This window comes from Lemur catta, chromosome 1 (assembly GCF_020740605.2).
Source record: "Lemur catta isolate mLemCat1 chromosome 1, mLemCat1.pri, whole genome shotgun sequence".
In the NCBI taxonomy this organism is placed as follows: Eukaryota; Metazoa; Chordata; class Mammalia; order Primates; family Lemuridae; genus Lemur; species Lemur catta.
The window spans coordinates 198046153-198067109 of record NC_059128.1 but is presented as its reverse complement, the minus strand read 5'-3'; the positions used below and the strand labels follow the sequence as shown (position 1 = coordinate 198067109).

The 20957-nt window shown below is 39.0% G+C and overlaps 1 protein-coding gene across 6 annotated transcripts in view; it reads left to right on the top strand.

Annotated features, from left to right (window-relative positions):
• TNIK (TRAF2 and NCK interacting kinase) overlaps positions 1 to 20656 on the top strand; it is a 357185-nt gene extending 336529 nt beyond the window's left edge. For 4 of the 6 annotated variants that reach the window (XM_045539660.1, XM_045539658.1, XM_045539657.1 and 1 more), the window contains 8 exons: positions 420 to 590; positions 2243 to 2386; positions 4946 to 5080; positions 10870 to 10970; positions 13295 to 13444; positions 15269 to 15428; positions 15667 to 15806; positions 18033 to 20656. In XM_045539660.1, coding sequence (XP_045395616.1) covers positions 420 to 590; positions 2243 to 2386; positions 4946 to 5080; positions 10870 to 10970; positions 13295 to 13444; positions 15269 to 15428; positions 15667 to 15806; positions 18033 to 18116 — 1085 coding nt within the window. In that variant the 3' untranslated portion in view covers positions 18117 to 20656. The other 2 variants (XM_045539662.1, XM_045539661.1) reach the window with 2 other exon arrangements.
• The last annotated feature ends 301 nt before the right edge of the window (positions 20657 to 20957 follow it).

Sequence of the window (20957 nt, the reverse complement as noted above, 5' to 3'; positions counted from 1 at the left end):
GGCTGATTTACAGGAGTGTCTTGCTTTCTAAACTTCTGCAAGTCATTAATCATCAAAGTCAGCTTAGGCTAATTTTTTAATTGATAATCTGGAATTTCAAAAAGTAAACCAGCCTTGCATATATTATAGGAGGTGAGTATAGTGTATTAAATTTTGTGAGATTAATATCAATTTTTTAAACTGTCCAAGTAGTGTCTATAAGCCTGTTTTGCTAATGAATAAAATACTTCTCCATTGAATGACTTACACTTTGTTCTACTAAAAAAAAGTGCAAAATAAGTAGAGTTTGAGAATTTCTTTGCCTTTGCTATAATACAAACTAAACAAGGAGATATCATAGTGTTTTGAAGCCCCTTCTCCATGTTTCCATTGGTCATCTGTTCAGAGGCCACTGACTTCTCTGGTTCTTTCTCTCAAAGCTCTGTTTACTAGCGAACTTCTTAGGCAAGAACAGGCCAAGCTCAATGAAGCAAGGAAGATTTCAGTGGTGAACGTCAACCCAACCAACATTCGGCCCCATAGTGACACACCAGAGATCAGAAAATACAAGAAACGGTTCAACTCAGAAATACTCTGTGCAGCTCTGTGGGGTATGTTGGTGCTTCTTTTTCACTACTCATTAATGAGCTGACCCTCAACCATTAAAAGCCTGTGGATCTTACCATCAGAACACTGGTTGAATCATGGCTACTAGAGACCTGACTTAGGGCCATCTTGACCTCAGGAGAAATCAAAACAGTTTTATATGTAGAAAGAGCTGATACCCTAATGCCCAGGATGACAAGATCAAATTCAGAATGACCCTGTCACACGACAGTGATGGGTACAGCCAACAACAGAACTAGCCACCACCCCCACTGTGTCCATTCTCTGATCCATATAACATCCTGCAAGGGGAATGATGACATTACCTTCCTTTCACAGCTGAAAAACCAGCCCAGCGTATTTTAGTGAATTGCCCAAGGCTATTACTGCTAGCAATAGCAAGACAAAACTTAAAAAGAGCAACAAATAATGATATGAGAAGTCCCTTTCAGTTCAAAACATCAACCTGCAGTTCTTGTAGAAAAGATCTGCAGGTTTTAGCTGACCTCAAACTCAGTATAGGTGTTATGAGAGTCTATCAAAGTCCTGGTCTGTATTACTATAAATGTCTCATACAGCTCAAACAAGGTGATGGCCATCTGTATCTAGCTAAAATACTAGGCTTCAATTGGGGTGCCATAATTTTAAAGAGATAAAAGCATTTGAGATATTAGCAGGGAAGAGTGTCAAGCCTGGAAACCATTTCCTGAGAGGTGTAATGGAGGTTCTGTCCTCTGGAGAACAGACAGATGAGAACAAGATAGCCACGCTTAATATTAAAAGGGTTAATATGTAGATAAAGAGCAGACATTCATGTTGCTCAGAAGATAGAAGTACAATAAGTAAGAGAAGTTAGAGAGTTACATGCTCATGCGTATAGTACACTGCACAGTGAACCTCTCAATGTGTGTGTTGGCGGAGGTGGATGTTTAATTTCCCTAGGGATGAATTTTTAGGATTATAGCTATCATATATGTACAGTAACTTTTTTGATAGGGACTATTACATGAAGGTTGAGCTGCACTAAATTTAGAAACCTGAGACTCCTTTATAGTCAGTATTTCTGTAGCTCTCAGACTATTAACACCTCTTGACCTGCTTTATCATTTCCCTAAAAGAGAGCAGAACCTTGAGGGTATGGGGCATAAGATAGTTAAATTTTAGTGTGAGAAGGCGGAGGGGCTTTTGTTCCAATGGGGCATGGAAATGGAAACTCTGCTATGTGTTGAAGGCAGGTAGGCTAGAAACCACTGCATGAATGGGGGTGGGGATGAACCTTGGGAAGGAGAGAAGTAGATTTATATAGGGAGAGCCAAGAAAGGGTGGTTGTTACAGGAAGGGAATAAGGGCAAATTGTGGAGCTTTATAGCCATGCCTAAGGCTCCCCCTGACAAGAACTCTCTATACTAAGTAGAAAAGGGCCAGATGTAATGAATGCTGCTACCACTTTATAAAAGAAAACTGTAATTTCATTACCAGAGGGACAATGATTTAATTATTATGTCAGAGCTTCTACTTCTACACTCCCTACTATAGTACCTACTTGCCCATTAGTTTATATTTGTAAGACACAGTTTCTTAGGTTTTACAAAGGCCCCAAATGCAGAAGGTTAAAGCTAGTGAAAAGTCAGTTTTGGGGTACTTCTTAACTTTGCAGGTGTAAACCTTCTGGTGGGAACTGAGAATGGCCTGATGCTCTTGGACCGAAGTGGACAAGGCAAAGTCTATAATCTGATCAACCGGAGGCGATTTCAGCAGATGGATGTGCTAGAGGGACTGAATGTGCTTGTGACAATTTCAGGTATGTTACTAGGATGACAAATTCCCCAGGTCTGCACAGGTGGGAAAGGTGACCACCTCATTTCTGAAGAAACAGTAAGCTTTGCCCTTCCCAACCAACAAATAATGCAATAGTTGTAGCAGCATATCCAGAGTGAGATCACCCACATTTTGTAACAGCGGAGATTCTGACCTCCAAAGGGAAGTCCCTCACCTCTGCACTAAATCTGAATCAGGCAGACACATACTACAAAGGTTGTATATTTATAGGCCTTTACCTCTGTCAGGACTCAACAGGGATCATAAGTTGTCTGCCCTCCAGTTATTACCGTCTACTCTCAGATGAAGAATATGAAAATGTAGGCTTCCAGGAGGGATATTTAGTAAGTGGAAATTTTCTCTGGTCTCTTCCCACAAGAAATTCCCTTGTTTATACCTCACTGATGTCTGGGTACATGCAGCTGGCCCATTGGGTGATCAAGTCTGCAAAGAGATTTGAGTATAGGAATTATTATTGCTGTGCTCTATAGCTTTCTGGTTCCCAGAAAGAGCTTTAAAAAAGAAAAAAAATGGAGACTATAGTGAAGGCCTTGTTACTGACAAGTTAAAAATGCAACTGGAAAGAAGAAAGTCTTACTGAAAGGAAAGTTTTTTTCTTTCTGATAGTATTTCAAGGAGTTTAACAAATAACACCCTTCTCTCCCCCTCCCATTCCATCCAGTGTGGAACCAGCCACACTACTGTACTTTAGAACCATCTGGGGAGATGTGAAAGTCCAGGCTGCACCCAGATCAGATCAGAATCTCTGAGAGGTGTGGCCGAGGCATCAGCAGCTTTCAGAGCTCCTGAAGTGTTTCCCTCGTGCAGCCAAGTCTGAGAACATGGCTCTGCGCTCAACCATTGCTTCACCAAGAGGCAGTACAGGGATACTGGTTTGAACCTTGAAGAAAGTGTAACTCTTCAGCTGTACTTCTATTTTGAGAAAATGCTTTCACTTCGTACTACAATTTTTTCTTTCTTTTACCTTTCCACTGAATGCTCAGAGTTTCATCTCTTTTTATTTTTTCCAAATAAGTATTAGCCAGGTGGCTCTGTGGCATAATGGATAGCACATTGGACTTTTAGTGACCAAATAAGGGTTAACCAAGTAAATTCTTCCTGTGTTATAATTTGAGTTTAATTCCACATAGTCCTTTGTTCTGGTTAATTACTTTCTGGATTGCTATACTGCCAAACCAAAATTAAAACTACGTATCTGCCCATCACCTACCAAAAGTGGAAATGCAACCAGAAATTTGCATTTGGCTTCATTATGTTGTTAGTGACACACCCTCACTCTTAAGAGTGTAACTATTTCCTCTTATCGTGAGGCACAGATGGGGAGGAGAGAAAATGAAAATAGGAGCCAAAGATTCTTGAACTGCCCTCCAGTCCACCCTGGCATGGCAAAGAAGATTCACTGGCTCTTCTGCCCATCCTAGCTATTGTGATCAACACGTTTTCTAGGCCTCCGGTTACAAAAATGAATACTAACTGCACTGTGATGCCCTTAGTTTTAGGTTATGAACACTCTCTCCTGTCAAATCCAGTGTGCAATGCTTTAATGAGTTTTCTTCTTCTGTTATCTAATATAAAACATCTGTAAAATTTAAAAACATCTTTAAAGCTTAAGGTAAATGATTGGAAAATAAGCATCCAAACAATAAAACCCAGCGGGGTAAATTTTTCATTAGTTAGGAAGAGTCACCCCAATGGACATTTTCTTATCTGGTGCTCAGATAATCTAATGGAATATATTACATTTTGCCCCTTGTATACTCTTCGATATTGTCCAGATATTTTCTTGTCATCCTATGAAATCTTTACTCCCCAGGGTCACTTCACCAAAGAGAACTTTCAGTTATCTTTTTGTCTACATCTTTTTTTCCTTTTCTATTTTTGTTTGATATTCCTTTCAGTACCTTTGCACCATAAACTTGTCCAGTATGATTTTCTAAACCCAAATCAACTCCATCAGACGTGTTTCTCTTGTTTCCTTTTAAAATTACATTTGTTTGCTAGTTACAAAATAAAACTACTACCAGCTGTTATCTTTAAAGTAATATAAGAAATAAGAGGCTCACCATTAACATCTGCTGTTGGGTTAGAGGGTGAGGGAAAGACAGGTGCACATAAGTATGTCAAAATGTCCAGTTGTCAACACTCCTTCGTGTGATTAGATTTAGAATGTTCTGGAACTGTGATCAACCGCTCTGTTGCACAGTTAGGTCTTTCTGAGTTCAGCAGGCATTGCCCTTTGCATTGCAAAGAAAGAATAAGTAAGAGTAGCATGCTCAAGTAAAACACCACCTGAAGATAAAGATGGTGTAATTTTGTGATGTGTCCAAAACACTTGGAGCTGTTTTAACCACAAGTTCTGGCAGAAACAGCACTTCAGTGATGAAGTGCTGGGGACACTGGTTATTATGCTTTGTACATGTACACAAACCAAAATAAATAAAATTAAATAAGATAGAGGTGGGGAAGGAAAGAGTAAGAGCTGTCATGGGGTCTTGAAATTAATGCTCTATTATTTCAACAGGAAAGAAGAATAAGCTACGGGTGTACTATCTTTCATGGTTAAGAAACAGAATACTACATAATGACCCAGAAGTGGAAAAGAAACAAGGCTGGATCACTGTTGGGGACTTGGAAGGCTGTATACATTACAAAGTTGGTAAGTCTCAAGACATGGAATTCTAAGTTTGGTCTGTTTTCCCAGTTAGAATTATTTAGTTAAGTTTCACTCAGTTTTTCCTATCACATATTGATGATACATGTGTGACCAGTTAAAGATGTTACTGGAACCTTAAATATACTTTTCAAAAAAAGATTGATGAAGTTCAATGAGTGCATTCAGAATAAAATCCGAGGCTCCAGTTTGAACATCTGTATCTACTGCCCTCCAAAGACCCAATAAAATGACAAGAAAAGAATAAAAATGCCATAAACCTACAAAGACAAAGGGACCAAGAGAGGAGAAGCCAGTAAATAAGATATTAATAAAAGTGAACAAGAGTAGCTGGGTGACTGGTAACAGACCTAGCATACCAGGAAATGCTAAATTGTAAATCTGCAGTGAGGAAAATTATCAGAATCAATACAGTCACTCAACAAATCCCAGAAAGGCCCAGGAATTGAGGCCCCAGAGGAACTGGAAGTGAAGATGGTGGTGTAAGGTGGGACTAAATATAGGGGAATTGTTGGAAAGCTGATGAGCAGCAAGTCCTCCAGAACCTAATCTCAACCTCTGGACAGAGCGACCAATACCCTTTCCCACCGCAACAGAAGATGAAGGTTGCACATCATCCTGATGATGGGAATACGTGTGAGGACACACACACACACATACATACTTCCCCTTCCGCTGTTTATCTCCCAGGTGTTGGCAGCCATGATTACACCCCCAAGGAACAGGCTGAAAGATTTGTCTTTGGAGAAACTAAATGGCCAGAAAGAAAAGATGTACAAGTACTAACATTTGAAGTGCCATGAAAAGCCCACCTATACCAGTAAATGGAGGAAGCCACAAATATGAAGTAAACTTAAACAAGCAGAGAGAAAGGACGTTAGAAGAAACACAGATAATGAGAAGCAGAAGAAAATTTAAAAAGAAAGAAAGGAAGGAAGAAGCCATAGAACTTATAGAGATTAGAAAAAATCTTGTATAAAAGAAGAATAGAGCTATTTTTTAAAGGAGGTGGAGCAGGGTGGGAGGAGGTCATTCATAGACCAAGAAAAAATTTTGGAAACTAAAATATATTGGCAGGAATAGAAAATGTAATAGAAGTGTTAGAAGATAAAGATAAGGAACTCTCCTAAAAAGTAGAACAAAAAGAAAAGGAAAAGAAGAAGACAAAAGATTTTAAAAATGAAAAAATGAGTTCAAATGTTTCAAAATCTAAGTCCTTTGAGATTTAGAGAATAAGAAATTGAAGGGGAGGAAAGTGTTGAAGAAAGAATACAAGAAGACTTTCTAGAACTGAAGGCTATGAAATCCCAGATTAAAAGGATTCACTGAATGAGTACCCAGTGTAGTGAATGAGAAAAAAACTCACAACAAGACTTATCAATGTGATATTTCAATACCCAGGAAAGTAAATGGTCCTCACAGCTTCCACATTATAAGTAAATAAATTAACAGTTTACATATAATAGATCCAGAATCAGAGTGGCCTGGCACTTCTCAGCAGCAATACTAGAAGCTTAGTAGACAATGGCGCAACGCCGTCAAAATTCTGAAGGCAAAATTATTTCCTACTAGTATTTTATAACCCTGTGTTCGGGTTCTCCAGAGAAGGATAACCAAGAGGAGATATTTATATATTTATTTAAAGAGAATTATTATAAGGAATTTTGGCTCACATGATTACAGAGACTGAGAAGTCCCAATACCTGTAGTCAGCAGGCTGAAGACCAGGAGAACCAATGTAAGTCCAGTCCAAGCCAGAAGGGCTGAAAACCAGGAGAATCGATGGAGCAGATACAGTCCAAAAGCTAGTAGACTCCAGACTCAAGAAGAGCCGATGCTTCGGTCCAAGTCTGAAGGCCAGAAAAGACAGATGTCCCAGCTCAAATAGGCAGGAGGACTCAGCCTTTTTGTTTTGCTCAGATGTTCAATTGATTGGATGAGACCCACCCACATTGAGGAGGGCAATCTGCTTTACTTAGTCCACTGATTCAAAAGTTACTGTCATACAGAAAAATCCTCACAGACACACCCAGAAAAATATTTGAGCGAATATGTGGGCACCCTGTTGCCCAGCCAAGTCAGCACATGAATTTAAACATCATACCAACAAGCCATTCCTCGATTTTGAGTACAGAATAAAAATATTTCCATGCATGCAGGGTCTCAAAAAATTTACATTCCATGCACCTTTTCTCGGGAAGCTAATGGAGAATGTGTTTCACCAAAAATAAAGAACTAAACCTGGTGATCGACCAAAAAGGTAAAGAAAATATCCAGAATGAAGGTGAAGGGAACCTGTGGAGACAGCTCTGCCCCAGGCCTAGGAAGAAACCAGTCCTGGAAGAGTGGGACAGTGCAGAATTCCAGGAGGGATGCCGCTAAGAAGCATAAAGTGGTACAAACAGATTACTGACTGTGTTCAACCATGTTGAAGGGCATTCGCTAGCAGAAAGTTTACATGTGCTTTGACAGATACATAGAAAATAAGGAAGTTAAAAAAATGAGGAAAAACAAGAAAGGAAATGTCACCATGTAAATTTACTTCAGCTGTGAACAATAATAATTTAAACACTTGATATTGATTTAACCAAAAATTAAAAACATAACTATTTTGAGGATGTGGGGGAGGAAGTAGCATGTGTGTATGAGATGGGAGGCAGCTAGAGAGAGGAGACAGTATGAGAGACTAAATCCTTTCCATATTACGAAGTCAGTAGATAATGTCTACAATGAAAAAAACTCAAGAAACAATATTATAAGCATGTTATTTAGAAATCTGGAAACAAATTGCCAAGGCAGTCGTTGAAGGAGTTGCACGTGGTTGTTTTTAGGGAACAGGAATCAAGAGTGAGGCAGGGACTTGTTTTTCATAAGCCTTGTAGAGCTATTTGACTTTTAAAAATATGTACCTGTAAAACTTGTTCAATCCAAATTTGATAAAAATAGGAACATGTGTAGAGGTTTTTCAAATGTGTACTGGATAAAATACATTATTTAACATGAGCAATGGCAATAAAGGAGTGTCTGAGGAGCTTTAGACACCTTCAGTTCAAAGGTATCCGTGCCATGGTCTCAGGAAAGCATGATACGCATTTGAAATCAGAACCAGCCAGGCTGGTCCAGTCAATCGTGTGTGTTGACATAAAGGAGGTTGAAACCTAATCAAGTATATGAAAGACAGAATGTGGAAACAGAAGGAGCGTGCTACAGAAGAAGAGCTCAGAAAACAAAAATTTGGTCATTTATCTTGGTTGTCCTAGCAAGAACTTCAGTATGCCCTAGTCTGCCAAGTAGAGGGGAACTCTGTTCTGAAGCAGCATCTCCCCCTCCTTTTCCTCTAATTTCATTCTGAGTGACCTTCCCATACACCTTGACACTAGGAAGTGGTGGTGGTGCTGGATACCGAACTTGAAGGTTCTGGTGCCTGAAAGGATATGTCTCCCACTCTTTATTAATAATGTGTCATTTGCAGTTAAAACAAAAAAGCTCCTGATGTTGCAACACAGATGATGGGCTTATTAATATGTATTTAAAACAGCTTTTGGAAAAAGTAAACAAATACTGTCTGCAAACATACGTAGCCACAGCCACAATTATATCTGTATCACTATCTGTTGTACTTAGTACAGGGCCAGGCACGTGGACATCAGTTAAGAATTGTTGGTTTAACAAAAGGCATGGGTGTTCAAAGGACACAGCATTATTCACAAATCAGACCATGCGGGGGAGAGGTTTTCTATAGCAGGCTGGTGGCAGTACAAGCTGCCATGTGCTCCACTCTGCATTTTTATTTGCGAATAGGGATTATTTGGTAATTTCCAATAGGATATGCTAGAATTTTAATTTTCTCTTGTTTTCAATCTGATAATCTGACAAAGTATAAAACATACATTTCATCATTCCCACACCAAGTAAAATTCAGATTCATGTGCATATTTGGACTTCTTTTGGAGATAGTGGGCTTCTCTCTTGGAGAACAGGCCTTGTTTTCAGAGGAAAGCAATGTAATTTATAAGTGTTACTGTGGAAGCAATTTTTAAAACTGCCTCTAAACATCTCTCTGATAAAGCTTTTAGAATTTCCTTTTGACTATTTTCCCTTTATTACTTGGCATTTGTTAGTCCAAAGATTTCTAGTGATCAGATTTCATGTATATAAACTAATATTGTATGATTACAGAGCAATAGAATTCATTGCAGGAAATAATATAAAATTTCTGAATATTATCTCTTACACGTACCTGACAAGTGTTTCTTAGAAACATCAGCTGCAAAAAAACCTATTTGACCTGCAAATCTACCAGTGGTCCTTCTAACATTTCTGACATCTTCCTTCTAATCATTGCTATCTCTTTTCATTACCGTGACACCAGTAGGCCGACCTATATTCACTCATGCAAAGCAAAATGTAAACAGAGAGCAGTGTCTGGTAATTAGCTATCAGAAAATTGAGACCAGCCTAATTTTCAGTTATCTACATAACCACTTGCAGTCTCCATTTTGCTTTCCTTGTGGGATTCCAGCTAAGACAACACTGAGATCTTCTTGTAGCACATTATTACTCTAGCATACTCAAATTCCTGTGAAATTTTAAAGATATAAAATGAAAACAAAATGGAAAAGTAAATTGTATATCCAAGAGTCATTTAAAATATTTGCTTATTTCCCATAGCCTATAAGATAAGTTTTTCTTTTCAAGACTATCTTAAATTTTAATTATGAATCTTTTCCTAAGTTTCAGGTGAGGAAATCAGAGAGAGTAGTCTCATAAAGAGTTCATGTCATGAAAAGTTATAAAAAAAAACTAGAAACTTAAAATGGCATTTTAAGTACATTGAAATTTTTCCTACCCAGTTTCCGTAGGACTTAGAATATTCTGTTAGTTCAGATATTTTATGAAGAAAATGACTGCCATGTGTACCATTTGTGGATGACAAATTTTCTAAGACTTAGAATCCACATTTAATAGTGAAAGATTCAGAAGGCGCTTTTGTAATCTCTCAGGGTCATCAGTGTAAAATTGGTCATTATTGTACCAGAGGCACATAGGCCATAGTAATCAAGAGAAAACCAGACAACAGTCTGTTCTTCCATTCTTCCATTCAATAAGCTTTTATTGAGTATGACTTTGTGTAGACAAAAGTATAGTAGGTGCCAAGTTTCTGTCCATGGAATTTAGGATGCTTAATATTCCATCTTCCTAAACAGTAAAAGGATTTGTCAAAGTATGTGCGGCCCTTAAGAATAGGTCATTACCAGAACCCAGGGCTCCTAACACTCCATCTTTCATTAGAAACATAAACAAGCAATTACTTCACTTAATAATTGGAATTCAACTCTAAATAATAAGCAAATGCAGCCTGTATGTCTACCCATTGGCTAATTTTTCAACCATCTTGCCGTACCAACTCTCAGCTACTTACATGCAGGTTAACATAAGAGCCAGTCAAGTTAACATGAAGGAAATCATGCAGATTCTTATTACAATTAATATTCACATCTAGACCTAGTGGTTAAAGACCATCTTAAGTAGTTACATCTCTAGATAAAGAAGAGTCTTCAGTATAAAGCAAAAAGCCCCATATATTCTGCAAACCAGGTTCACTAAGGGAAGCTAAATCTGTATCTGTGAAAAAAAATCCCATACCAGGAGCGTCACCCTCAATTATAGTTCATATATATATAATACATATTTTTATATTTTGGCTTATACATACATTAATACAAAAAGACTTGAATAAATGTACTTTTTAACTGAAAATCTTTCTATTACAGTTAAATATGAAAGGATCAAATTTTTGGTGATTGCCTTAAAGAATGCTGTGGAGATATATGCTTGGGCTCCTAAACCGTATCATAAGTTTATGGCATTTAAGGTAAGCAAGCATGTAATTACCTAAAATGGGCTTTTTAAAAAAAATTTTCAGTTTCTAACAGTTAATAAAGTGGTCATTTTCCATATAGATCAATACCAATTTCCATAATAAACCTGTTTTAAACATATAGGTACTCTTGGATTTATTATTTCAAGAGTAAAGATTATTTAAAAATGCTGTTGGTGGGTACAATGTGCCTTGCTCTAGCGATGGATGCACTGAAGGCTTTGACTTCACCACAATACAATATATCAGTGTAGCAAAAACATTAATTGAAAAATTTTGAAATAACGATGCTATAAAATTAGTCAAATTAAAATTTGGGCATGCCCTCCTCCATTTGAGATCTATGAATTGTCATCTTCAAAAGGCCTTTGGTATGGAATGGCTACCAGACAAAGCATTAATAATGATATTATACAATGATATGTGTTGTAAAGCCACCTAAACTAGGAAGGCAGCCCAATGCCAATAGCAGTACTGACTCAAGATTAAACTGAGTCACCAAGTCATATAATCCTCATAAGTCTTTCCAGATAGAGTCCCTAAAACTCAGTTAATGTTTATATATTTTCACTGCTAACTTATGGAAATGACCAAGTTCCTAGGTTTCTCTGCATTCTTCAATTTTGATTGCCTTTTCATTTTTTACCTCGGCTGAATCTGTACCCACCATGGTTGGCTTGGTCACTTGTGAAATTCAGCAGTAGTGGGATAGGGATATGCTAGTCCCATTGGCCCCAGCTCATGAAAGGTGACCCCCAAATACCAGGAGGACTGGAACTTGCAGGCACCTAATGTGTTCAGAGCCACATAACTGATAGCTGATACGAATTTATCTTCTGTTCTCTCTTTCTCTGCCTCTGTCTGTCTCCTTCTCTGGAGCTCATTGACCCTCACATTTTCTTCCCACTTTATGACTCTTATCTTCCTTTAGCTCTTTATTCTTTTCTGCCACATATGCCATGCAAGGGCAGAAACTGTCCTGGAAACATTACGTAGGCCCTCTTCGGAGTTGAATCAGCCCACTTCTGTCTTGTTCCCTTAGTGCAAATGGCTTATTTGTGATATGCTCAGGGAGATAGACTCATCAGTGGAAATGGGCTCCCTTCCATAACCCCACTTTTATGGAAAGAAATTTTTGGAATGCATTAGGTTAGTAATAACACTTAAGGGATGACTCCTAAAAGCTAAAGTGGTGCTGCTATTCTGCCAAAGTCTCTCTCTGCAAAAGCTTTTCAATCAAGATCTCGTTCCCACTCTGGTTCTGAAGTTACTGCCACCAGTTTACTAGCCAGAGCGCATGAGAGAGTGTGAAATGCTCTGTTAGCAAACCAGACCCAGCCTGGGAAGAGGGAAGGGCAAAGGCAAAACCTTGCACAGCAAAGTCAGGAACTGACAGGAGGTTGAGCCTTCCCTTGGACAAGGACAGGAGGCTACAGCTTCCCAGGCTCTGAGAATGGTGTGAGCAAAAGATGAAGAGAGAGGGGTCTAATAGGTAGGCAGTGGTATTACAGCCAAGACCACTGTGGCTTCACAAATCCCCTCCAGGATTTCAAGGCCCAGTAAAGGTAAAGTGTGATAAATAATGGCAAAGAAAAATGGCAGAGGAACAATTGGCAGTTAGTTGAGACTCGGGCCGTACATTCCAACACACAGAACCTTGACAAACTGGGCTAGAGCTCTCTTTTTATCCTTTCTAGTTAAACCCAAGTAGTCAGTGCAAGCCATCAGTCTTGTGATGTTCCACCGCCAAATCCAAGCTATCGCCTTCTTTATTGCCAAACCCAAGTCTCAGATCTCAACATTAAGTTTAGAGGAAATGCCAGACTGATGCCCACTTGATCACTGAAGGAACGTTAAAACCAGAACATGCCCATTAATCCAGAACTGGCTTAGAACAGAGCCATCCTTGGCTGTCCATCCCAGGCTGTCTCTGAAAGGCTAGCCACCTTGCCTGGGCCTGGCTGCCACATGGCAAAGAGAGGGCCAGAGAGGCTGGACCTTCTCCAGAGGGCAAAGGCCAGAAATAAACACAGTACCCAGCCACCAGGTTATTAATATACAATGACACTGTCAAAATTGACAATTGTAAACCAATTTCTTTGCCTTAGAGGACAAGGGATAGAGAAAGGGTCACGAATGGGTGCCAGATCCTCCTCCCAGAGCCAGAATATGAATAGATCTGAAACTGAAAGAGAAATTTCCTACATTTTCAATTTTAAAAAGTCAGAAATTAACTTCCTCCAGACAATGGCTAAAGGAAAAAATTATTAAGATAACCTCTTTGGATGATGTGGATACTAATGGAGTGATTTTTAAAGTCTTTTGCAGATCTCCAGCACAAGCCTCTGCTAGTTGATCTCACAGTAGAAGAAGGTCAAAGATTAAAAGTTATTTTTGGTTCACACACTGGTTTCCATGTAATTGATGTTGATTCTGGAAACTCTTATGACATCTACATACCATCTCATGTAAGTTCCCAGAAGCAGACTGTCAAGGGCTCTCTCTACAAACAGCCTGCATGTAGAAAGAGATTTGTTTTTGCGTATTTTTAGTAGAAGTCATGCTAACTTTTACTAATCAGTAAAGCAGATGGACTTTAGACCTTCATTAAATAGAATGCTTTTAATAACTAAAATATATAGATTTAGCTAATTTTTATGACTTCCTAAAATTGAGTAACATGCTAGAATTTATTTGACATTTACATGTTGTATCTTTGGACTTTAGATAAAAATGAGTATGATATTTTTCCTTCAAGGGCATAAATTTTGTATAGTACATGAGTTTTTGAAGACAGATTGGTTCCATTTTATGTGGGAGAAAGCCAGTGGTCAGATGATAATTTCTTGGGAAACATCCTTTTTCTGCTCTTTTTAGTTCCTCTCTTCAGCTTGTGGGCAATGTGGTATAGTGAAGTCAGACACACTGGAGCTAATACCCTGGCTCTAGGATGTATTAGTTTTGCATCAATGGGCACATTAGGCAGCCTCAGCTTTCACATCTGTAAAATGGGGATTAAAGGACCTATCCCAAAGGGTTATCATCAGTAATAAATGAGGCAATGGATCTAAAGCACTTGGCACAGGGCCCTGCAAATTGTAGTTCTTATTAGCAATATAATACTCATATTAATATTCTGACACATTGCCTAAAACATGACTCTTAAAGGGAAGCACTGCACATGGGTGCACTTACTAGGATTGGTATAGTCTGTGTGTCCTATGTGTAATCCCAAGAACTAACATACAACAGAAACTATTTATCAGGAAAATCTGAGACCTAATCTGTTGCTGACTAGTATTTTGAGAATTTGAATACTTCGCTCTAAAGAAGAAAAAAGTTGTTACAGTATATTACATACATCCACTCACACATACACAATTGTTGTTCATTGCTGCATTACAGATTTTAATTCTTGTCTGTATGCATGTGCACAGACTCACAGCTCGTGTTCTCGGTGAGGTGACTAGGACATCACTGTCATCACCCTCAGTCCTCTTCTTCCTACACATCTAGCCCATACTGAGCTGCCATGACATTTTCAACCAGATCACAGTAGCACCACATCGCTTTGTCTAGAACAAGCTAATCTACATTTACTTCAATAACGTGATTTTTTTTAAGTGAGTGGTAATTCTAAATTTTTTTCTAAAGAAGCCATTAATTTGAATTTTCTTGGTATTTAAACACTCAGATAAACAATCTGTGTTTATATGTCTACTCATAGAGTATTTGATAGGAGTGTATTTTGGCCCCATTTAGGCAATCTCCATTAGATTTTAGCTGCCTTTACATTATCCTCATCTTTTTTGGAAATGGTTGTTCTAATGGAAAACACATGACTTTCAATGCCAGCAAGACGTGCTCAAATCCCAGTTCAAGCACCAAATACTAGTATAGCTCTGGTCAAGTTACATAACCCTTCTGAGATGCAGTTTCCTCATCTGCAAACAAAGATATTCACCGTGGGGAGCTGTTCTAAAGAATGGAAATTATGTATGTAAAGGGCCCAGTGGTTGACACATAGTTGGTGCTCCATAGATGTAGGAGTGGTTTTAGGGACAGGTAAATTGGATTCGTAATCTAGTGACTTAAGTTTTTTATTTACCAGGGTATTTGACAAGTCAGTGGCTAAATCAAACAAAGCAAATGAAAGCAAATTTCAGACTTTATGGTGAAAATGAAACACATAACAAAAAAACACCTCTTTTTTTGCGGTTCTTAGAGATGAATAGTCAAGGTGTTGTCTTATTTTTAAAAGGAATAATGCTTGGCCTTTCTTTGTCTTCTAGATTCAGGGCAATATCACTCCTCATGCTATTGTCATCTTGCCTAAAACAGATGGAATGGAAATGCTTGTTTGCTATGAGGATGAGGGGGTGTATGTAAACACCTATGGCCGGATAACTAAGGATGTGGTGCTCCAATGGGGAGAAATGCCCACGTCTGTGGGTAGGTTAACCATTCCTTATCTCCTTCAGCAGTTACACCCCCCAAATGAAACGAAAGTCAAGAAATGTGAAACAACCATTTGATTCCACAAAAAAAGTCTGTGAATAACTCTTGTAAGACTTGCTTTGTCTGTTTATCTCAAGTTGTTTGTCATTTTTGTGGTTAAGATGTGATCAGATGCTGTGAGTTATTGCCCATCTAATGTTTTTAATGCAGTTTTGGAAATTCCTTTTGACAGCCTACATTCATTCCAATCAGATAATGGGCTGGGGCGAGAAAGCTATTGAGATCCGGTCAGTGGAAACAGGACATTTGGATGGAGTATTTATGCATAAGCGAGCTCAAAGGTTAAAGTTTCTATGTGAAAGAAATGATAAGGTAAATCCGTTTCAACATTTGCATTAGTGTTTGCATTTTAAGAGACCACCAGGTACCTGTGAAACCTTCATTTTCCTTTATACTGATTTGAATCACCTCTTGTGTTAAACAATCAATATTATCTTAAAATGGCATTATTTGGTTTGATTCATGTGAACACTCAAAATATATTATTCACATATCAAAAAAGACATAAAAACATCTAGAAATTTCTTATAAACTCTTAGTAATTTTTGTGGCCTGCAGGCCTCATGGTGACTCAGCAGATACCCCAGTTCTACTAAGCACTTAGAGCAGTTGGCCCATCATTAATCATCTCACAGTGGGTCAACTTTATACTTCCACTTTTAGACTTTTCAGAAAGTCATTTTCAAGACTTAACCCATCACCTTCTATTCACCTTTAAATGTAAAGCATTTGACATGTAGAAGTATAAACTTTTTAAAAATGTCACCCATTCCTTAAGGAATACACAATCACAAACTCAACTAGTGCCATGTCCTGTGTCATTCCAGCCATGTTTCTTCTGAAATGTCATAGGGGAACTGTTTTCCAGTGAAATTGGCTGTGTCCGTCTGGCGTGATCAGTCACCTCAGAGGGGTATTCTGCAGCAGTGCTGCTTCTAGCTTGCCCTCCCTGTAGAGTAACCCAGAGGTTTTAGTAGCTAAGCTGTACTGCATTTGTGAATTCATCCTTTGTGATTGTGGCCAATATAGAAATGCTGTCCCCAAAGCAATAGACAGAAACACCTATCTGAAAGAGAGCAATGGGTCGAACTGTTGTACACCTTTTTTCCCACCCCAGTTCCCTAAAGGATAGGCTGGTCTTAGTCCAACCCTGGTGATGTGGGCCTAGACTATATTAGAACCCTGGCCCACGACTCTGACCTGGTGTGGTCTGGGTGGATAACAGAATGGGCGGCAAAGATGGTTCCAGGGGTGTAACAGAGTATGCCAGAAAACAGACCTAACCTAGTAAAACTCCAGCACCCCCTGGATCTCTGGGGATCATAAGACTAGGAGTGATCTGGGCATGGACACCCCCACTCTGGCTCAATGAAGACCCACCCCAGCAGGCCTGTTCCAAGTCACGCCCACACCCTCAGGAGTAGGCTGAGACCACACCAGTGTCTGGGGCCAGAGGTTTAGAGCCCAGGGCATACAACCTGGGGAGAAGAGCAACCCTCTCTTTCCCTCATTGGGATTTTCCATGAGCCCTTCCTGTCCTTGTTTTATTTCATGGACCCTAAGAGTAGCTTTACTTTCATATGTAGTATTAGCTGAATGACAAACATTTCCATAGAACTTCTGAAGAAGTTGCTGTTGGGAGAGAGCATTCTTCTGATGAAGTTGTGGAAATGAAGTAGCAGAGACTTTATACTAGTGACAAAAGCAAATGCCTCAGACCAAAGTTCGGTGTTGGCTGACTGAAGGGCTAGACCACAGCCCCAAATATTATTTTGCTGGGGCAGTGGTTCACTTACATTCAGCTCAAGCAAGCAGTAACCCAAATTTTGCTCACTTCTCTCAGTTGTTTGATAAAATGATTTAACAGACTCAAGACCTAATGGACTGTGGTTCTACTTATTAATGCCATTATCTCATTTGGCCGAGGATATGCCGGCATCAGCAGAGAAGCTGCCCATTAACTCTTGAAATGCCCAAATAGATAGGCATTAAACACCTTACCCTGTCTGACCACGATCACTTAAATTTTTTTTAATTTTAAATTTTAAAAAGTGAAAACTGAAGTTGTATGCTAGTCAAAATTTCCCCTTGACTTTGGGAATTTGCAAGGATTCTCTTGCAAAACCCTGAAGTCCACTTTCTTGTCATTTGTGGGAGAGAAAAGGGGAGACTTTGTGCCTTTATAGAAGTTAACAAAGGACCTGTTGTGTCCTAGGCCAGAAAAACAGCACATTATTTTAGCACGAAACTCCCTTTTAGAATGTAGCCACCTAAAGGGACATTATTGATCAAGACATAGCCCCTTCGGCGTTCCTAGGTGCCACTACCATGATAAGTGAAAATGACCACCATAATAATAAAGGCAGGAGGAGCATTTGCAGAGGATGTACCATATCAAAAGGCACTTTATAAACACCAGCCATTGAGTCTTGCTGACACATGGCAGGATAGGACATGTGAGAGAAAATGGATGGACGGTTGAAGAAAAGAGGGGAAAAAAACATGCAGTTGAACTAACTTCTTTTTAATTTCAAACAGGTATTTTTTGCATCCGTGCGATCTGGAGGAAGTAGCCAAGTGTTTTTCATGACCCTCAACAGAAATTCCATGATGAACTGGTAACAGAAGAGCACTTGGCACTTATCTTCATGGCGTTATTTCTAATTTAAAAGAACGTAACTCATGTGGACTTATGCCAGTCTAGAGGCAGAATCAGAAGGCTTGGTTGAACATACCGCTTTCCCCTTTTCCTCTCCCTCCACCCCTCCCAATACAGTCCATCTTTCAATGTTGCAGCCTGGTTGAGAAGGAGAGAAAAAGGTGGCAGGAATTTCCAGGAGATTCCCCAGAATGCTGCCTTGTCTGTGGACAGAGATGGACCATGTGCCCTTCGGAGTTAGGGATAAAAACAAATATTGTGTGCTCCTATGATTAAGCTGTGTTATAGTGGGGTTTTGAGTTTTTTTCTTTTTTACCTTTTTTTCTTTACCCTCTTACTCTGTAAGAATGGGGAGAGAATGCATACTGAGAAAATGAGTCTGTTTTTAATTCCGTCTGCCTGCCAGCTTTAAGTATACGGTATGTTGTAAAATTTCCAATTTCCAGTGGTGAGAGACAGCACAATAAATGTACCTTATCTCCTTACGCTGAAGGTCATAACTGCATAGTGGGGTAATTTAAGAAGTCTCTTGCCTTCACCAACCCAAAAGGTTGCTTTTTGATGGCAACTGGCTAATGAATTTTTAAGAGAAGAAAAATACTAGTTTTCCCCTCTTTTGGGAAATAGCTTTTAAATGGCTAAACTACTAGCCTTAGTCTAATAAAATCAACTACCACTTTTGTGAGTCTGACAGGCCGTATTTTTATATGGCCCTTGACAGAACGGAATGTGTTGAATGGGATAGTAATGCCATCGCGGTGAGCTGGCCTGGCAATTGAGGGACTCTAACACAACTTCCCCTCAGCTATCGTGCAGCAGATCGGGGCAAAAGATGGAAAGACAGATGGGTCAGACAGAAAGACCTTCTGGGAAACAAGCATATGTATTCCACTTTGAAATGCGCAAAGCCTCCACTGGGTTTGAGCTTCATGAGGACTGAGACTTTGTTGAGTTCTTTCTGGGAATTGGGGCATGAATGACATCCAGGCTCTGGACATTCCCAGCTCTCTCCGGAGGGTGCCACTTTCTCAAGATGAAAACTGTGACTGAAAAAAATTAATAATAAATGTTTCTGAGCTGCCTGTGTTCTCCCTGGGTGGGTGAGAGAAGGGACTAGACTCCTAAGCCTGCCCCAGATACAGCAGGCATCATTGGCTCAGATTTTAAAGAACTTGAAAGCAAGGCTTTGGCCAAAATTCTGAGACCCCAATCACTTTACCTTCCTCCAAATTACCCAACATACGGTAAACAACATTTGTGTAGAGATATGTATGTATTTAGTTCAGGTTGACTTGTGTCATTATAAACTCTTACTCGAATGATTTGAACTTTTACGTGACTGTCTGGAATTTTTTTCCAAAGCTACAAGCATGGCCGCCTGTGGTATCGAGGTGTTGCAAAACGATATCTGTGTTGCGCTTCCTGTTTTAACCTACCTCGTTTTGTTTGTTTTTGTTTCACTGTGCATCACAGCAGTGTTATCTCCAGGAGACATATAGAGAGCTCAACTGGCAATCTCAGGTGTATTTAACATTTTTAAAACAAAACAGTAGTTGACCAAATTATCCTCTTAAAAAAAAATTGGGAGAAAAATTTAATGGCAAAAACCGATGTGGCTTATTTCTAGAGGAAATGATTACTATAATTGGAACAGAAAAAAAAACAAACTTATGATCCTACTGATTTTTACCTAAATACATGAGCAGCTGACGTACTATTAATGAGAACGAAATACCCGTTACAAAAATGGAGCCATTTCAATCTAGTGGTTTGGGCCGGGGGGGAAGAGAAAGGGGAAAGATTCTGGTTTCTGGGGTAGGTCAGTATGCCCCTCCTGGAAAGGTAGTTGTCATTTGCACGTATTTTAAGCAGGTAACGCCCAGGAATGTAACTGAGGATTATCTTCAGGCAATCACCAAGATGTCCTCGTTATGGTCCCTTTTGCTCTCAAAAGCAATGAAATCCTCCCGTTCTCATTTTTACTGCTATGGTTCTGCTCCGGAACAATACTTTCTTCACAAATTCCATGCAACAAATTCAGCAATAACTTCTTGGATTGCATTTAGCAACTACTGTAATTGGATGCTGACGTGGACAAAATATATTGATGTGGGTTTGGTCCCTGAACGTGATTGCCCCCAGCTCTTTATATTGCTGCTGTGGTATTTTAAGCCAGAAGCTTCTTTAAATTATGTTGCAAACTGATCTTTGTTTTCATGTTTTGTTTTGTTTTTATTTCTAAGTGATAAGTCCGAAACACACAGCTTTAAATGATTTTTTTATTGTGGGATTTTGGGTACAGTTAAGAAATAAAAGGGAATCATTGTGTTTAAACATAAGGTAGTTTGTGAATGTATTTTTTAAAATCTAGATTCATTGAAACAAAAAAAATCGTAAGAAAACAATATTAATGCAGTCTTGTTTACAGTATGTACAGTGACATAACATAGAACATGAGCTTTTCTGGTGCCAACAACAATAAAACACAGACGTTAAACATCAAGCTATGCCTTTTATATTTTTGTACAAATATTTTACACTAAATACAAGGCAAAACCAAATTTAAAAGGGCCCCCCACAAATCTGTGCTTCTTAAAATATATTTTAAAAATTCCTTGAATCTTTTATTTTCAAAAATACATTTTTCTCTAGCAGGACAGACCTAGCCCTGACACGAGGAGGCCTAAGTCATACAAAAGATATCAGAATGGTGTCCTTGTGGTTCATACAATTCCAAACTTTTTGGTTTGCTTTAATTCCTTTTTTGGGAGGGGAGTGGGAGTTGCTTTTCATCCACTTTATAG